General features: G+C 44.4%; 1 protein-coding gene and 1 pseudogene across 2 annotated transcripts; both read right to left on the bottom strand.

Moving 5' to 3' along the window:
• Positions 1–2246: 2246 nt before the first annotated feature.
• Positions 2247–9198, bottom strand: LOC125388875 (cytochrome P450 1A2). Of its 2 annotated transcripts, XM_048417222.3 has the most exons (7): positions 9046–9198; positions 7160–7996; positions 6498–6615; positions 5860–5949; positions 5475–5598; positions 4311–4397; positions 2247–2772 (listed from the first exon to the last, which is right to left on the bottom strand). In XM_048417222.3, the coding sequence occupies exons 2-7, from the start codon at positions 7985–7987 to the stop codon at positions 2478–2480; spliced, it is 1542 nt and encodes a 513-aa protein (XP_048273179.2). In that variant the 5' UTR covers positions 7988–7996; positions 9046–9198; the 3' UTR covers positions 2247–2477. The 2 variants fall into 2 exon arrangements, with proteins under 2 accessions (XP_048273179.2, XP_048273180.2); XM_048417223.3 differs by lacking the exon at positions 4311–4397.
• An 8141-nt stretch (positions 9199–17339) lies between these two features.
• Positions 17340–19242, bottom strand: LOC125388879 (cytochrome P450 1A1-like; annotated as a pseudogene).
• Between the last annotated feature and the right edge of the window lie 469 nt (positions 19243–19711).

A 19711-nucleotide genomic window follows, 5' to 3' on the forward strand; every position in this document is an offset into this window, starting at 1 on the left:
ACAGAGAAACCCTGTCTCAGAAAGCTAAAACAAACAACAAACAAAATAAAACAATGACCATCCCCTTTCTAGAATCCTTTCATAATCCTAAACAGAAATTATATTCCTTAAATACCAAGTAAAAAGAAAAAAAAAACCCCAGCTCCTCATTCTGCCTTCTCTGATCCTATGAAAACCTCTTTTTCTTATGCAGATTTATCTACTTTGGGCTGACCAGTGTTCCTTTCTGTGAGCTTACCACATGTATGAATCCTTTCTCATGGCTGTAACCAGATGCCTCACAGGGATCAACTTTGGGAGGGAGACTGTACAGGGATTACAGTGTGAGGAGATACACTCTCTTGTGGTAGGGAGGGTGTGGAGGAGCAGGAGTGATGTGGCCACATCATAGTAAATCTGTGTTTATCCCTTGGGGGACCACTGAATCATTCTTCATAGAGGCTGAAACAGATTGTATTTCCACCAGCAACATATGAAGGTTATACTTTTTCCACATGCTCCCCAATGCTTATCATGTTCCATTTAAAAAATTAGTGACATCCTACTTATCAACTTGACAGAAACTAGACTCACTTGGAAATGAGGAACCTCAATTGAGAAATTGTCTCCCTTAGACTGGGCAGTGGGCAGTATATGGACATTTTCTTGATTAATGATTGGTGTGGGAGGGTCCAGCCCACTGTGGGCAATGCCACTCCCAGTCAGGTGGTCCTGAGTTGTGTAAGAAAGAACCAAGCCAGGAAGCGGTGTTCCTCCATGGTCTCTGCTTTAGTTCCTGCCTCCAGATTCCTGTACCTTGAGTTCCTGCCTTGACTTCCCTTCATGATGGACTCAACTATACGTTACAAATTGTGCCATGGATATCTATTACATTTATTGATTTATTGAGACAAGATCTCACTATGTAGCTTTGGTTGGGCTTAAATGCATAAAGATCCTCCTACTTCAGCCTTGTAAGTGCTAAGATTAAAAACATATGTCACCACATCTAGCTAAATTTGATTTTGTGGGAACAGGGTTTTGCTATGGTGCCCATGCTTATGGTGAACTCCTGGGCACAAGTGACCCTCCTATCAGTGTCCTGTGTGACTGGGCTCACGTGTTTTCTACCCATCTCACCTTATTGTGGTTCTCACTTATGTTTCCCTAGTGACTTATGGTATTGTACGTCTTGTCTCATATTCATTGGTTCATATATTTTTTAAAAGATTTATTTATTTTTATGTGTATGGATGTTTGACAGTATGTATATGTCTGTGTTTCATATGCATGCCTGGTGCCTGTTGAGGTCAGAAGAGGACATCAGATCCCTTGGAAGTACAGCTATAGACAGCTGTGAGTGACCATTTGGTTGCTGGGAATTAGAGCCTCTGGAAGGGCAATCAGGGTTCTTTAATCACTGAGCCATCTCTCCAGCCCCAGTTGTTTATATTTTTAAGAGAACCGTTGACTCAAGTCCCTTGTCCACTTTTGAACTGGGGTGTTTTTGAATTATAGAAGGTCTTTGCATGTCCCTGACATGATGTCCATTTTATAATTATCTTCCATCCTATGAGTTGTAAGTCCCTTTTCCTCTTTTGTGTTTGTGTGCACATGTACGTGGGGGTGTGCACGTCCAATTCACGCATGTGCATTCAGAGGCCAGAGAAGTGTGTCAGGGATCCTGCTCTGTCACTGTGTGCCTTATTCCTCTCAGACAGGATTGCGTACTGGACCTGGGAGCTGGCTGTTTGGTTAGGCTAGCCAGTAAGCTCCCAGGATCTACCTGTCTCTGCCCCGTAGCTTTGGGCTTTTAGGCAGGTATGGCCATGTGCCCCTGTTATGCGTGAGTCCTTGGGGTTCAAACTTAGGTCCTTAGGCTTACACAGTGATCGCTTTTGGCCACAGAATCATCTGGCCAGGTCCCTGTTTTCACTCTCCAGTCAACCCACATACATCTGGGGTTGTGATTCTCCCCTCACCATGAAAAGTCACAGCTTCTACTTTTTAAGGATAGGACATAGGGGCTACATGTCTACCGCAGGCTGGTTCCTTCCTCTCTGTCCCATTTAAGTATTCAAAGACTGAAGTCCTAGCAGAAGAGAGGAAGAGAAAGCAGGAAAGAGGAGCCCACATTAACTATGAGGAAGCAGAATGAGGCCTACAGACCACATGAATGAACTTTGAGAGAACTGTGTTAAGTGAAAAGAGCCAGTCTCAGACCATACATCATGGGGTTTGTGCGAAATGACGACAGTAGACAAATCTACTTGTCAAAGCTAGATTAGCATCTGGTGGGCAAGGGGGACAGGTTAGGAGAATAGCCATGAATCTTAATGGGTATAGGTATGGGGGTTACGATAGACAACATTCTAAAATTGTTTTGAAGTGAATTAAATAGTGAAAGAATTGTACTCCAAAAAAGCTGTTATTTAAAAAGAAGGGGAAAGAAACAAAGTTGGTGGTCCGTGGATGCCTCTTCCCCGCCTCGGCCATCTTCACTTGGAAAAGCGTGGCCACACCTGAAGGTGTTTGCAGACCGGAGGCTTCATGGTCAGCCCATAGGTTGGTGTCAGGTCCACCTTGAGGCCTGGTGGCACACTGAACTCCAACTGATGCAGCAGGATGGCTAAGAAGAGGAAGACTTCCCACTTGGCTTGGGTCTCTCCAATGCACCGACGCTTTCCCAGGCCAAAAATCATGACCTTTTCACTCAGAATCTTGTTGATGGCTGTGCTGTCCTCAGTAAGAAACCGCTCTGGACGGAACTCAAAGGGGTCTTCCCACTGCTTTCTGCAAGAGGAACATACAGGACCTGAGTGGGTGGGCTCTGGGAGGAAAGGGTAGCTATGTCCTCCCAGCTTCTGTGAGAACGCGGGTGTTAGAAAAGATTGACGGTAACAAGAGCCTGGAAGATACCAGACTCGGTGTTTATCTCCTTTTGTGATGGTTCTTTTGTGTTTGTTTGCTTTTAGACTTGTGTTTGTTTGCTTCCGTGGGTTTGAAGTTGGCCTTGAACTCTATAGATAAGCCCAGGTCACCTTGTGTGAGATTCTGTCCCTTCTGCATCTACCTCCCAAGTGCTGGGATGAAAGCCTAGGCTTCCACACCTGGTGCTGGGGATGGACCCAAGCCTTGGTCACGGTAGACGGTACTCTACCTACAGAGCTGCACCTCCAACCATGGTAGTGCTTCTGAAAATAACATTCTCTCTAAAACGACACACCATAAGGAGAATGGACTTTGGTTATTTTTAATTTTTAAATTATAATTTTGTTTACTTAGTTTGTGTGCATGTGGAGGTCAGAGGACAACATGCAGGAGTCAGCTCTCCCCTTCTACCGTGTGAGGTCTTGGGATTGATCTCAGGATGTTAAATGTGGCAGCGCATGCCTTTACCTGCTGAACCGTTCCCATTATGCAAAATGGTGGTTTGTTTTGTTTTGTTGGTTTTTCAAGACAGGGTCTGTCCTGGAACTCTCTATAGAACCAGGCTGTCTGTTTCTGCCTCCCAAGTGATGGGATTAAGGTACATTGGAACACAATCAAATGGCTGATAGTGGTTTTATTAGTTCTTTTTTTTGTGGTTTTGGGAAATGATTCTAGGACCTTCCATATCACATACACTATCAGTGAACTATAGGTCCTGCTCTGATTTACTTGAAGGAAATAATGCTTTATCAAAAGGAAATTGAAAGAAGGAAAACATGTTTTTCTCTCTCCTAGTCCCTGTATGCCTGTGGCAAGGGGGAATCACTAGCTTGCTTGGCTTATGCTTCCTTATTGGACTAAAAATTGACAATACAAATATGAATGGGTTCTTATGTCACTATGTCCTGGTTTGGATGGATCATCTATCTACAAACTAGAGAGGAATTTTCCAAGGAGGTCAGTAGACCGTTCCCATAATTCATATGATGTATCTCATTATCCATCCAACTGGGACCTTGGGACACAGGGAGACTTCCTAATCAATCTCTCCTTCCTTCCTTCCTTCCTTCCTTCCTTCCTTCCTTCCTTCCTTCCTTCCTTCCTTCCTTCCTTCCTCCCTCCCTCCCTCCCTCCCTCCCTCCCTTCCTTCCTTTTTTCCTTTCTTGAGAGATGTATGAAGCCTAGGTTAGTCTAAAACTCACCAAAAAGTTCAGACTGCCCATGAACTCACTCTAATACTCCTTCCTAAGCCTCCTGAGGCTAGATTACAGGCATTCACAATCCACACCAGATACCTAGTTAACTTCTTCTGTACACCGAGTTTGAGGAAGTGGCTCTAAGTTTTGTCACTTGGGACAGGCTATGTAGCAGTGAGTGTTGGTCCTTATTTAAGTACTCACTCATCATGGTTGACCTGCCACTGGTTTATGAAGATACAGCGCTCCTTAGGAATGTGGAAGCCATTCAATGAAGTGTCCCTCGTTGTGCTGAGGAGAGAAGAGAGCTCTGTCCAGCTCAGGGCTTGGAGACAGTGTGGTGTGGCATGTTCCTCCCTCCACTGTATCCCAGTGTCTGATTACCACAGCCCCCAAACCCCATCATGGGAGGTCATGTGAAGGGCAGGGTACATGGGGATTATCCTTCCTTTTCTTGGGATCCTGTCCTACAACTTCAACACTTCTTTACTAGACTTTTCTTGTGCTTAGATGTTGGCAGAGGTTTCTGTCCCATTCGGTCCCAATGTCATCCAGTCACCAAGAAACACACAGAGGCCTACATTAATCATAGACTGTTTGGCCAATTAGCCCAGGCTTCTTATTAACTAACTCTAACATCTTACATTAACTCGGATTCATGTCTGTGTTATTTATATGGCTTGGTACCTTTATCATTGAGGCATTCTCATCTTCTCATCTTGACTCCTCTGTGTCTGGGTGATGCCTGCAGATTTAGCCTTTCTTTTTCCCAGAATTCTCCTATTGTAGTTGCCCTGACTATTCTTCCTATATGCTACTGGCCAATCAACATTTGATTAAGCTAATACAAATGACAAATCTTTACAGGGTACAAGATCATTGATCCACAGTACTCAGATGTGCACTGGGACAGTCTCTGAAGTCAAGGAACTTGGGCTGTAAATCTTACAAATCCTCAGAGGATGAAGCTTTACTTGGCCAATGAGCCAAATAGGCTTCCAGATGGAAGAACACATATGTGTCAGGATTGACCTTTGGTAAAAATTTGGGAGCCAGATAAGTGGATAGACACATTTCCAGGCAGAAGGTCTGGTTTAAGCAAAGTTGACAGGTGTCTGGATTACCCTTGTGAGGGATGGTGAGGAGGGCCTGGCAGGAGCAGACGATTCCATAGTGAGCAAACACAGGGGCAGGTGAGTGACTGCTGAGGCCATAGCGACTGGACTGGGTGGGGTAGACCGAGATTGTGGGGTCAGATGTAGAAGTTACCATGTTCAGGAATGAGATACAGCCTGAGTTGTTCCCAGAGCTCAGGAACAGGGTTGGTGAACAGTATGACAACTTAGGGGCACAGAACAGGGCCCTTACCTGTGGGGGATGGTGAAGGGGACAAAGGATGTGTATCGGTAGATCTCCAGGATGAAGGCCTCCAGATAGGGCAGCTGAGGTCTGTCAGAAAGCCGTGGTTGCCGGTCCTTGCCGATCACTGTGTCTGCAAAGCCCAGGCAGAGCTCATGGTGTGTTGTGTGCCCCACACAAATGTGCCCCTGTTATATTAGGGTCACTCTATGTTGGCCTATGTTTACTCACGTTTCTGAGACCCCACAGTCCACCCACACCTTCTGTGGACAAGTGGGGGATGCTATGTTCCTAGGACTTACACATAGTAAACACATGAACACGTATTTGTAGATCAACAAGTGACCTGGAGGTTCACGGCTTCTTTGACCTCAGGGTTGAGAGCAACACATACCCAGCTCCTTGTGGATCTTCCTCTGCACATTGGGCCGGGTCACAAGGAGCAAAAGGCTCCAGGAGAGGGCTGTTGTGACTGTTTCAAATCCTGGGCAGCCGGGAGTAGGGAGAAGGAGAAAAGACAACAGGGAGAAGGAAAAGATTTAAAGAAGCTTCGCCATAAATGGAGCAAGCCCTTTCTTCTCGGGCTCCCATCCCTGTGTATCCTGAGGGATCTTGAAGTCAAGCATGGTGGCTTATACCTAGAATCCCAACACTAGGGAGTCTAAGGCAGGAGAATTGTCACAAGTTTGAGACCAATCCTGGTGGGATACAAATATGAGACCTTATCTCAGACAAAACAAGTAAGAAGCAACCAAATAAAGCAAAGAAGAACTTATAAAGACTGGTTTCAAAGACAGCTACTGGAATTATACCTGGCCTCCAGGTTGTAGAAACCTTTCACTTTCCAGGTAAGGGAACCAAGGACCCAAAACAATAGGGACCTGGTTGAGTTTTTCCCAGGAGTTAATGGCACATCATGAGGTCACACTTGTCTCTCCTGTGTCAGCTGAGATGTGGTTGATGTGTTAGTAGATAGAGTGGGTATGGGTAAATAGCCACTGATGGATAAAGATGCAGGGACATGGCTCCTACCAGCTCCAAAGAGGTCATTGACAATGTTGACAATCTTCTTGTGAGGGATTTGGACACCGCTGTCTTTGGAATTCTCAGTGTGCTTGAACAGGGCCCCTGTGATGTCCTGGATATTTTTCTAGAGGACACAAGTTTAGAGGAACTTTAGCATTTTAAGAGCCAAATGCCAGACCATGCCCCATCCCATTTGAGATGTCCCCAGTGCCTAGGATCTGCCTTGCCTTCCGCACACTGGGCTGGGACTCAGAGTTTTGAACTGGCATCAGCCGTAAATAGACCATAGACATTTCCTGTGCCACCAACCCTTCTTCCCCTAACTCCAGGGGTCGGGTTTCAGAGAAGGAATAAGATTGTGTGAACCCGGAAAAAAAAAGTGTCCTGAAGCTGGAGTTTAGCTCCTGTTGAGGTTCATGTTCCTGCAGAACAATAGCCTTTAAATTAACAACACCCCGTATTGCAAAGCTCTGCCAAGGTTCCATTCACCTGCCTTTGTTTTCTGGAGTCTGGAGAAGCCCCTGAGGGGAGCGGTAGGTCACAGGCCTCTGAGTGATCCTGAGCCTTCCTCGTACTTGGCAGCACATGGCAGTACTGTGGAGTAGGATGTGAGGGGATGTTCTCTGGTCCTGTGAGTGATGGGTTTACTATCTGCCTCCCAGTCTCACCTTGTTGAAGTCTTGATAGTGCTCCTGGACGGTCTTCTGTAGGAACAGCAAAAATTTATCATTGAAGTTCTTAAACCTCTTGAGGGCTGGGTTGGGCAGGTAGCGCAGGATGGGGAAGAAGTCCACAGCATTCCCTGAGGAGACATTCTCCACAAAGTCGCTGCTGCTCTTCAAAAGGCTCAGCATCTCTTCGCTCTTCCGGGGGAAGTTCTTCCCAAAGCACATGGTTCCAATGACGTTAGTCACTGATTCCACCACTAAATTGACAGGTTCGAAGTGCCCAGCTTCTGCCATCTGCATCTGGAACTTGCTGACTAGATGGTTAGCCTCCTTGCTCACATGCTCCTCTAAGTAACAAGAGGATGAAGAGTTTGGGTCTGAGGCTATGGAGAAACTCTTCAGAGCATCCATGGCTAGGCGGCGGCGTGCAACCCACACCGGTCCAGTGTCTTGGTTAAAGGTCAAGCTCTGGCCATCAGTGATAAATGTGAAACTGTAGAGGTCTGGTCGGCCCTTGAAGTCATCTCCCTGACGCACCAGGGCCTGCCGGATGGTGTCCAGGCCACTCAGCACCACCACAGGTGTGGAGCCGATGCGGATCTGCAGCACGTCCCCATACTGCTTGCTCAGCTTGGTCAGTGACAGGTGTGGGTTCTTCCCCAGAGTCAGCATATGCCCAATGATGGGCCATCCCCAGGGTCCAGGCGGACTCTTCAGACCTTTGGGGACCCGAGTTCTTAAAGCTTTGACCACATAAAATACTATACAGAAGATGGCAGTGGCCAGTAGTAGCTCTGGGGTCAAGGAGTTGTTCTGGGACAATGCCATCTGTACCGGCTGCAGGGCAAATGGAAGGGTGGGGTGGTTTAGCATGGATTCTGAGCCTCCCTTTATTCCTCCACTCTCTCTTTCAGGCGGCACACTTTCTACGTTTGGCTTTTACCCACACACCAGGACAGTGAAGATAGACCTGTCATGTGTCCTGCTCCCTCAGGAATTTGCCCTCTCACCCCATCACAGAATTCAAGGGCTGCAAAAGAGCCTTACAATCCTTACGTTTCCCAACTTTAGTGTCTGAATTTCCACCCCAGGCTCTCCTGTCTCCCATTTCCATTTCTGAGACTGCAGTGGATGCAAATGTCCATTCCAAAACAATGAAGTCAAAGACATCTCCTCACCAGCCCCAATTACAGAGTGTTTGCTGGGCTTTCTGCCAAAGGGCCTAACACAGTGTGGGCTCCCTGTTGGAACCCTCTACAACCCATGGATCAGAAGATGTCCCCTTGCCCAAGCAACAGAAGGTCAGTATCCCTGGAATCACACCAATGACCTGTGGTATTCCCCTCTGTTGATGACTCTCTATCGATATCAAAGAGAAGCATCTCCTCCAAAAATTCGTCTTCATTGACCTCCATGATTGGAGGTTGCAGTAGGCTACAGCCAGGTCTAAGGCTCTCCAATGCCAGGCAGGTGTTCTTATCTACTCACTCCAAACAACTGTTCTTAGAGAGAGCCTATCTGAAACTGTTTAATTAAAGGGAGGAAGCCAGTGAGATGGCTCAGTGGTTCAAAGCCCTTTCTGTCAAGCATGACAACCTGAGTTTGATCCCTGGAATTCACGTGGTGGTCAGAGAGAACTGACAACTGAGAGTTGTCCTCTGAGCTCTAGCATCCAGACACACAACAAACTGACAGATACACATACACACACAGACAAACAGACACACACCAGACACAAACGGGGGGGTGCTAATATCCAGGGCTGAGAAGCAAGGAACAAAGCCTTAGATCTCCTTTTGTCCCTACAGGGTCCCTATTTCTCTATCTCTAACAGCATTTAGGATATAGAAGCTGATGTCATGATCAGGAAAGACACACAGACATACCTAAATGGTAGGAGCTGGAGATCACTGAGTTGTAGGAGTCAGTCCAGAATTTCTCGGTTCAGATGACTGGGCCTTTTATAATACCACCCTCTCTGGGCTGACCCAACCGTCCAGGTCACTTGATATCAAAGCTGGATACTGTGCAAAGTTGGAAGGATCAATTCTTGGCTTTGGGTCAAGATGCCTTGTCTCCACATTCTATTCAAGTCACAGGAATAGCTCTTTGGGTCAGAAGATGTTCTGATTTGGTGGAGATAAGTATCCATGGCATTTTAGGGTTCAGGGTGTAAAAATTAAGTCTCTGTACAGTATTTTTTGCACTGTACCATAAATAAAGGTTCAATCTAGACCCCAGGCCAGGCCAACCAGGCGCAGCTCATGCTCCCAGTAAAGGCAGAGAGGGAGTTGCATTATTCTATTGACTTTTCTCCATTGACAAACTACCTGATGAAAATAAGTTAAGGAAGGAAGGTTGCTTTGACTCACAAGTTTGGGAGATACAGCAGCAGGAACATGAGTCAGCGGGTCACATTGCATTTGCAGCAAGGAGCAAGAGAGATGAATGCTGCTGCTAGTGAGTCTCTCTCTCTCTCTCTCTCTCTCTCTCTCTCTCTCTCTCTCTCTCTCTCTCTTTCTCTCTCTTTCCTCTCTCTTTCTCTTTCTCTTTCTCTTCAACCAGGGGCTGAAGCCTAGAGATGATGTAATCTATTGTGTGGTCCAAGTCAGAATGGGTCTTCTGTGTGCAGTTGAACTTTCTGGAAAGGTATCCCTTGAGGCATCTTCTAGGTGACTCTAAATCACATCAGGATGACACTGGAGATTAACCATCATGGGTATGTTCTAGCTACCTCAACTTGCCTCACCCCTGTGTGTGGCGCGCGCGCGCACGTGTGTGTATGTGTCTGCAATTGAACCTACATCGCAAACATATTTGATGAGGACTCCAGCACTGAAATGTGTTTTGACTCCCCCCCATCTTTTATTTTCTTTAGAAATTTGTATTTCTAAAAAGAGACTCTCTCTACACCCTCCTTCTAGTTTATGATGGTAAGGAATTAAAAGCCAATGGAGAAAATTCATGGCATGAATTGCTGCTTATAGAAACCAGCTTGGACTCATGGTCAACATCATTGGGCAGGGAAGCAGGGGAAGCAACAACAAACCAGACAAGTTCCACAACCAAGAGACAAAAGAATGACATTGCAAGAGTCTTTAAAAAGCAAATAAATGCAATGTATCGACTGAATTAGAGTCTATATTTAACAAAAAGCAAATTTTAATTTCCAGAAGACATTTTTGGAAAGATAATTCAGGATTCATGGATATGGCCTGTAGAATAAGCTACATTTTGAATGAATACCAGTTTTTTCAGATGTGACATACAATCATGCTTACATCATACCTTAGTTACTTATCTAGTTCTGTGAAGACACAACATGACCAAGGCAACCCTTATCATATAAAGCCTTTAACTGAGGGCTTGATTGCAGTTTTATAGGATCAGTCCATGCTCATCATGGCAGGAAGCAGACAGACAAGGCGCTGGAGCAGTAGCTGAGGGGAGCTTTACATCCTTATCCATAGGCAGAAGGAAGAGGGGGATCAAGATTGGGCTTGATGTGGAGTTTTGAAACCTCAAAGCCCTTCCCCAGAAAACACAACTCCTCCAACAAGACTACACTTCCTAATTCTTCCCAAGCATTTCCAGTGACAGGGAACCAAGTATTCACATGTATGAGTTTATGGGGGCCATTCTCGTTCAACCTGACATTTGTGGGACAATGTTCTTGTTCTTAGGAGGTTAAAGCTGTGTGCTTTAGAGGTGGAGTTTCATGATGCCTATAACCTTTCAAGTGGTTCTGTTAGGAAGGCCTAGAAAAACTACATGTTGGGACTGTTGAGATGGCTCAGTGGGTAAAGGTGCTTGTCACCAAGCCTGATGACCTGAGTTGGATCCCCAGGAGTTACATGGGAGGAGCAACTGTCCTATGTGATGTGGGATGTCCTTCTGTGTAGGTGTTGCTTTTATTGGCTAATGAATAAGGCTGTTTTTGCCAATGGCCTAGCAGAGTAAAGCCAGGTGAGAAATCCAAACCGAGATAAAGACAGAAAGTAGGCAAAGTCAAGGAGACACCATGTAGCTGTCAAAGGAGACAGACACTCTGGAATTTTACCAGTAGGCCACAGCCTTGTGGTCATACACAGATTAATAGAACTACATTAATTTAAGGTGTAAGAGTTAGTTAATTTGAAGCCTGAGCTAATAAGCCAAACAGTGTTGTAATTAATCAAGCTTTTGTGTGATTATTTGGGCATCTGGGAAGTGAACAAACAGCCTCCCTCTGCACCTATGACCTTCACATGTGTGCCTTGGCACATTCTCATATTGGCAAATGTGTTCTCTCTCCCCTACACACACAAGTACACAATAGATAAAATTTTAAAACTTTAGAAAATATGAACCAGGCAGTGGTGGTGAACACCTTTAATCCCAGCACTAGGAGGTAGAGGTAGGTAGATCTCCAATTTGGAAACCAGGCTGGTCTACAGAGAAAGTTCCAGGACAACAAGGGCTACACAGAGAAATCCTGTTTAGGAAAAAAATAGAAATATATGTATCATTAATATATACATATACATATATATGCACACACACACACACACACACATATTCTGGGCTGTCAAGATGGCTCAGTGGGTTAAAGTGCTTGCTGTCAATTCCAAAGACTTGTTTCCCTAAAACTCATATGGTGGAAGGAGAGAGGAAGAGATCCTGCAAGATGTCCTCTGAGTTCCATGTGAGCACCAAGGAACACAGACAGACAGACAGACACACAGACACACACACATACAGAGACACACAGACACACACAAACAAAAAGCCCCAGGATCAACTTGTTCAAGTGTCAAGGATGTGTTATGGGATGATTGTTAAGTGTGTGGTTTGCTGTAATTGCTGTAATTGATTCTACAAGAGGTTCTGGTTTCTATGTTCAGATACCAAAGGATTTGAGCAAAAGTGGTAACAGAAAGCTTTTCACACTCTGGAAGGCACAGTGGGGAAGAAGGAGTTGAAAGAATCAAAAACCAAAGAGGACTCCATTCTCTAGGGAGCAGTGATAGGGACCTTGATGAGACTGTGACCATGGTGCTAGACAGATGTCAGAATGAACAGAGGTGTTCTTGGCCCTGCAGTCTATTTCCAGCACAGAAACCTGAGTGATCTTGCTCAGGATGCACACCACAGATTCTCTTCTTCCATGGTGTGAGGCTATTTCTTACACTGGGGCAAATGTCAGGAGAACATTCCCCATTCCACAGCTCTACCCATAAGCAGTTCTCTGGAACCACTGTGTCTAGGAGGTGTACCTGCTACAGGTGCATCTCCAGGTAGCTACTTGAGAGGCTTCATTCTTCATTCCACACTTTTATCCCTGCCCTGTGTCATCTCAGACAGCATCATACCCCTAGCAACCCCACTGCAGTTGTAAACTGACCTCTGTTTATCATTTTTTGTTTTTATTGACCTTTTTTTTCACTATGCCAGTCTCTGTGTTGTGTTTCTTATCAGCTGTCTTCCCCAGCAGAGGATAGCTCCATCAAAGGAGCATTGATTAGCATCCTGTACGTAGTAGGCACTTGTGAATATTTTTGCTTTTCTTTTCTTTTTTTATGTTATTGAATTATACATTTTTTCTCTGCTCCTCTCCCTGCTTCTCCACTCCCCTTCAACCCTCTTCTATGGTCTCTATGCTCCAAATTTACTTAAGAGATCTTGTCTTTTTCTACTTCCCATGTATATTAGATCCATCTGTCTCTCTTAGGGACCTCATTGTTGTTTAGGTTCTCTGGGATTGTGATTTGTAGGCTGGTTTTCTTTGCTTTATGTCTAAAAACCACTTAGGTGTGTATGTATGATAATTGTCTTTCTGGATCTGGGTTACCTCACTCAATATGATGTTTTCTAGCTCCATCCATTTACCTGCAAATTTCAAGATGTCATTATATTTTTTCTGCTGTGTAGTACTTCATTGTGTAAATATGCCACATTTTCTTTATTCATTCTTCGGTTGAGGGGCATTTAGGTTGTTTCCAGGTTCTGGTTATGACAAACAATGCTGTTATGAGCATAGTTGAGCACACGTACTTGTGGCACGACTGAGCATCCTTTAGATATATACCCAAAGATGGTATTGCTGGTTCTTGAGAAAGGTTGTTTCCTAATTTTCTGAGAAATCACCACACTGACATCCAAAGGGTCTGTACCAGCGTGAATTCCCACCAGCAATGCAGGAGTGTTCCCTTTTCCCCACAACCTCTCCAGCATAAGTTGTCATCTGTGTTTTTGATTTTGGCCATTCTTACAGGTGTAAGATGGAATCTCAGAGTTGTTTTAATTTACATTTCTCTGATGACTAAGGATGTTGAGCTTTTTTTTTTTTAAGTGTCTTTTAGCAATTTTAGATTCCCCTGTTGAGAGTTCTCTGTTTAGGTCTATATTCCATTTTTTTAAATTGAATTATCTGTTCTTTTTAATGACCAATATCTTGAGTGCTTTGTATATTTTGGAGATCAGACCTCTGTCTGATGTAGGGTTGGTGAAGATCTTTTCCCATTCTTTAGGCTGTTGTTTTGTCTTGTTGACCGTGTCTTTTGCTCTACAGAAGCTTCTCAGTTACAGGAGGTCCCATTTATTAATTGTTTCTCTCAGTGTCTGTGCTGCTGGGGTTATATTTAGGAAGTGGTCTTCTGTGCCAATGCATTCAAGTGTACTTCCCACTTTTTCTTCTCTAAGGTTCAGTGTGGCTTGCTTTATGTTGAGGTCTTTGATCCGTTTGGGCTTGAATTTTGTGCCTGGTGAAAGATATGAATCTATTTTCATTCTTCTACATGTTGATGTCCAGTTATGCCAGCACCATTTGTTAAATATGCTTTCTTTTTTCCATTTTGTATTTTTAGCCTCTTTTTCAATAATCTAGTGTTCGAAGGTGTGTGGGTTAATATCCGGGTCATCAGTTCATTTCCATGGGTCCTCTTGTCTGTTTTTATGCCAGTACCAGGCTGCTTTCAGTAATGTAGCTCTGTAGTAGAGTTTGAAGTCAGGGATTATGATGCCTTCGGAAGTTCTTTTATTGTACAGGATTGTTTTGGCTATCCTGGTTTTTTTTTTTTTTTTTTTTTTTTAGTTTTCCATATGAAGTTGAGTATCTTTCTTTCGATGTCTGTGATGAATTTTGCTGGGCATTGCATTGAATCTGTAGATTGTTTTTGGTAAGACTGCCAATTTTACTATGTTAATTCTACCCACCCAAGAGCATGGGAGATCTTTTCACTTTCTGGTGTCTTCTTCAATTTCTTTCTTCAAAGATTTAAAGTTCTTGTCATACACATCTTCCACTTTGATGATTCAGGTGAACATTGTTTAAGTATTGTTTAAGTTTCATGTGTTTGTGGGCTTTCTGGAATCAGTGTTGCTGTTGAATTTTAGTTTTAAGCTATGGTGATCTGAAGGGATACATAGAGTCATTACAAGTTTTTTTTTATTTGTTGAGGTTTGTTTTATTACTGAGTATGTGGTCAATTTTTGAGAAGGTTCCGTGAGGTGCTGAGAAGAAGGTATATTCTTTTCTATTTGGATAGAATATTCTATAGATGTCTGTTAAGTCCACTTGAGTCATAACATCTGTTAATTCTCTTTTTTCTCTGTTCATTTTTTTGTCTGACTGACCTGTCCTGTGGTAAGAGTGGAGTGTTGAAGTCTCCCACTATTAGTGTGTGTGGTTTAATGTATGATTTAAGCTTTAGAAGTGTTTCTTTTTTTATATGAGGGTGCCCTTGTATTTGGGGGTATAGATGTTCAGTATTGAGATTTCCTCTTGATGGATTTTTCCTGTGACTAATATGAAACGTCCTTCTTTGTCTCTTTTGGTTGATTTTAGTTTGAAGTCTTAGTTTATTAGATATTACGATAGCTACACCAGCTTGTTTTTAGGTCTATATGACTGGAAATTTTCTCCCAACTCTTTACTCTGAGGTGATGTCTGTCTTTGAGGTTGAGGCCTATTTCTTATATGCAGCAGAAGGATGAATTCTGTTGTCATATCCAATATGCTAGCCTGTGTCTTTTTATAGGTGAGTTCATTTATATTAAGGGATATTAATGACCAGTGATTTCTATCTCCTGTTAATTTAGTTTTCATTGTTGGTGATGTTAATTTATGTGTTTCCCCCTTCTTTGGGATTTGCTGCTGTGAGATCATCAATTGTCTGTGGTTTTGTTGATGTAGTCAATTCCTTGGGTTGGAGTTTTCCCTCTAGTACTTTGTGTAGGACTGGGTTTGTGACTAGGTATTGGTTAAATCTGGTTTTGTCATGGAATATCTTGTTTTGTCCTTCTATGGTGAACAAAAGTTTTGCTGGGTATAGTAGTCTGGGCTGGCATCCGTGTTCTCTTAATGTCTATATAACGCTTGACCACAACCTTCTGGCTTTCATTGTCTCCAATGAGAAGTCAGGTGTAATTCTGATAGGCCTACCTTTATATGTTACTTGGCCTTTTCCCTTTGCAGTTCTTAATATTCTTTCTTAAAAAAATTCTTTCTTTATTCTGTATGTTTAGTGTTTTGATTATTATGTGGCAAGGGGACTTTTTTTTTTTTGATCCAGTCTATTTGGTGTTCTGTGGGCTTCTTGTATTTTCATAGGCATATCTTTCTATAGGTAGGGAAAGTTTTCTTCTGTAATTTTGTTAAATATACTTTCTGTGCTTTTGAGTTGAACTTTTTCTCCTTCTATATCTTATTATTCTTTGGTTGGTCTTTTCGTGGTGTCCCATATTTCCTGGATATTTTGTATTAAACTTTTGTCAGATTTAATGTTTTCTTTGACTGATGAGTCTATTTCCTCTATTGTATCTTCAGTGCTTGAGATTCTAGCTTCCATCTCTTGTATTCTGCTGTTTATGCTTGCATTTGTGGTTCCTGATCATTTTCTCATGATTTCTGTCTCTATAATTCCCCCGGCTTGTGTTTTCTTTAGTGCCTCTTTTTCAGTTTTCAAGTCTTTAATGGTTTCTTTCATATGTTTGATTGCTTTTTTTTGGTTTTCTTTAAATGATTTGCTGATGTCTTCCAATTTTTTTTGTTTGTCTTTCCCTCCATTTCTTTGAGGGAATTTCTCATTTCCTCTTTAAGGGCCTGAAACATTCTCCTGAAGTTTTTTTTAGGTCTATTTATTATATATTTACTTGTATTTATAATATATATATTTCTTCTGCTTCATCCATATTTGGTTGTTCAAATCTTGCTGTTGCAGGGTCACTAGATTTTACTGGTATTGTGTTGCTCTTTGTCATGTTGTGTGTGTTCTTACCTGGTCTACCCATCTTTTCCTATAATTGGTGTAGTTGGGACTGGCCGTGACTCTGGTGATCAATCTTCCAGGTGCCAGTAGATCCAAGGTTCAGATGGTTGCTTCTTGTGGTGCAGTCAGTGCCAAGGTTCCAGTCACCCTGTTGGTCACTCCATGTTCCTGGACATTGCTCAGCACTTCTGGGGTTTGCTCTACTCCTGAGGAGTTCACTGTGTTGGGCCTGCTCCGACCTAGGTTACTAGCTCAGAATTGTTTCTGTAAATGTCCCTGGTCTGGATCTGCTCTTGTGGAGGTCCCTGGCTTGGGTTTGGTCCCACAGAGGTCCTGACTCAGGCCTAGTTCCTTGGAGGTCCCAGACTCATGCCTGGACCCACAGGGGTCCTGGCTCAGGTCTACTCCTTCTAAGGTTCCAGACTTACGCCCGAACCTGCAGAGGTCTCTGGGTCCTGCCTACACCTTCAAGGTCCAGACTCATGGCTGACCCCTTAGAGGTCTCTGGCTCCCGCCCACTCCCTCAGCGGTTGCTTCTCTGTACCTGCTCCTGTGGAGTTCGCTGTCTCAGGCTTGCTCCAGCCTAGGTCACTGGTTCAGTCCTGCTTCCCCAAATGTCCTTCGCACTTGTGAATATTTAGGCAATGGGTGAGGGTAGTTTGTGAGTGGAGTGGGAGCTGAGGGGGTGAGTGAATTTTTTTTTGTTTTGCTTTTTTGTTTGTTGTTTTGTTCTTTTTTGTTTGCTTTTGTTTTTCTGGCCTTGGTCATAGAGGAGAGGGCAATGTTCTGGGCTTGGGAGCTCACAGGGAGGGCTAGTGAAGATGTTAGTTTGGAGCAGGTTGAGCCGAGTTAACAAACAAGTTTAGGTTTTCTCCTTAGACTCTTACTTAGGGAACACTCTTCAGGGCCAGAGAGTGACTCCAAACAGCCAGCTAAGTGTTCCATGTGGTGCTGCTGGGTGTCCTGCCACTAAAAATGTGGCCACAGGCTGTCCGACCTTTGCTCTCAGGCAGATGCTGAGCTCCACACACAATCATGGCCCTTTGCACTGCCTGACTTTGGGAGATGGTAAAGGGCAGGAAGGATGAATGTCGGAAAGTCTCCAGGATGAAGGCCTCCAGATTGGGCAGTTGAGGTCTATCAGAAAGTTGGGTCTCTAATTCCTGCAAATCACTGCGTCTACAGAATACGAGGACTTCAAGAGGATTAAGGCATTGCTCAGACTTTATCAGGGTCCCCACACATAGACTTCTTCGAATGGAACCACCACCTACCTAGCGCCTCCTGGATCTTTCTCTGTACCCTAGGGTTTGTCACCAGGTACAAGAGGTCCAAGAGATAGCAGTGGTGACTGTGTCAAACCCTGACCAGGACAGAACAGAGGGAGAAGTTAGGGGTGTGGCAGCTTCGGGCACCTGAGCACAGGATGGTTCACTGAAGAGCACGTACCTGCTCCAAAGAGGTCAAAGACGACAGCAATGACCTTATCCTCCGACAGCTGGACACTGGCATTCTCATCCAACTTTTTGTCCTGACAGTGCTCAATGAGGCTGTCTGTGATGTCCTGGATGTGGCCCTGGGAGGCAAAGGAGCACAGGGTGAGACATAACCCAAGTCTAGACCTACCTCTCCATCTAGGCCTGGTCCCTCCCTGTCATTGGCACCTTTGTGCAAGAGCTGACACTCTGAGGCTGCTGTCCTAGCTGTCCTTTGCCTCTTCCAAGTCTCCTTCCTACTTCAGAGAACTGGTGGCCCCAACTCACACGACCCTTGAGGCACAGAGCCTGATACTCTTAGTATCAGACATTCTTAAATTTTTATCTACTATGAGGCCAGGAGACAGGTTTTAACTTTTCCTGGTCCAGCAAGAACTGGCCCAGGACTCCTCCTATTTGGTGGCTTTTGTCTGACAAATGCACAGAGGGATTTGTCAAGAAAAGTTCTACTGCCCAGGTGAGAATGGAGTGCACTCTGCCACTGCCTTCAAGCTTGCCTGTGACGTTCTGGCCCTGGACCCGGCTTGCTTCCCACCACCACCTGCTTCTCCGCAGCCTCTACCTTCTCAAATGTTCTGTAGTGTTCCTTGATTAACTTCTGCATGAAGCTATAGAACTTCTTATACAGGTCCTTGAAGGCATCCAGGGAAGAGTTAGGTAGGTAGAGGAGGACAGGGATGAAGTCAGCTGGAATCCAGAGCCAGTAACTTCCCCAAATTCATTGCTCAGGTTGACTATGCTAGCAACTCTTGGTTATCATGGTCATAATGTTGGCTAAAGCACATGGCACAGATGACATTGGCTATGGACAAAACCAAATACCTATAAGGGTCAAAGTGACCATCCTCTGCCATCAGCTTCTGGAACCTGATGATTAGGTATTCTACCTTCTTGCTCACATATCCCTCATCCCAAGCAGCAAGAAGATGAAGAAACTTTGTCTGAGGCTATAGAGAAACTCTTCAAGGCATTCTAGGCCAGGCTGTGCTGGGCAGCCTGTACTGGTCCAGAGTCTGATTTGAAAGCCATGCTCTGCCCATTACTGATGAAATAAAAATTGTACAGCCAGCCCTTGGAGTCCTTGCTGCCTCACCAGGGCCCGTCAGATGGTGTCCGGGCCACTCAGCAGTACCACAGGAGTGAAATCTTCAGCACACCCCCATACTGCTTGTTCAGCATGGACAAAGGGCCCAGCCTCAGGGCCCTGGTGAAGTCTTCAGGTCTTTAGGATCTGGGACCTTGTAACTCTGACCACCCAGAATCCAAGGAAGAAGATGGTGATGGTCAGGAGCAGCTCTGTGGCTGACAGGAAGGTTAGAAGTCCATACAAAGAAGGCATGACCTAGGTGGCTGTGAGAGGAGAGGCAAGAAAAAAAAAGAAAAGAAAAGACTGAGAATGAGGGACAGATTTCCTAAAGCGCCACCATGCCCCAACTGTTTGTTGCTGTTGTTATTTGTTTGTTTTTTTGAGACAGGGTTAATCTGTGCAGTTCTGACCATCCTGGAATTCACGTTATTGATCAAGTGGGCCTTGAACTCAGAGATCCACCTGCCTCTGCTTCCCAGGTGCTGAGATTAAAGGCGTGCACTACCAGCAAGAAAGATGAGGGCCTTCTGTAGACCAAGCTAGCCTGGATCTTCCCTATGCAGCTGAGCCTGACCTGTCTCCACCTAAAATTTATAGAATTTATACACCCTGGGTGCCACGGCTTCTGTGAATTTCTCTAAAAATAAGCCCCAGGCAACTAGCACAACCACCCCTGCAGAAAAGAATCTCTCTTTTTTCCTAGTAGGACATGAGAGACAAG

Source organism: Myodes glareolus, chromosome 4 (assembly GCF_982192425.1).
Source record: "Myodes glareolus chromosome 4, mMyoGla1.1, whole genome shotgun sequence".
Classification (NCBI taxonomy): domain Eukaryota; kingdom Metazoa; phylum Chordata; class Mammalia; order Rodentia; family Cricetidae; genus Myodes; species Myodes glareolus.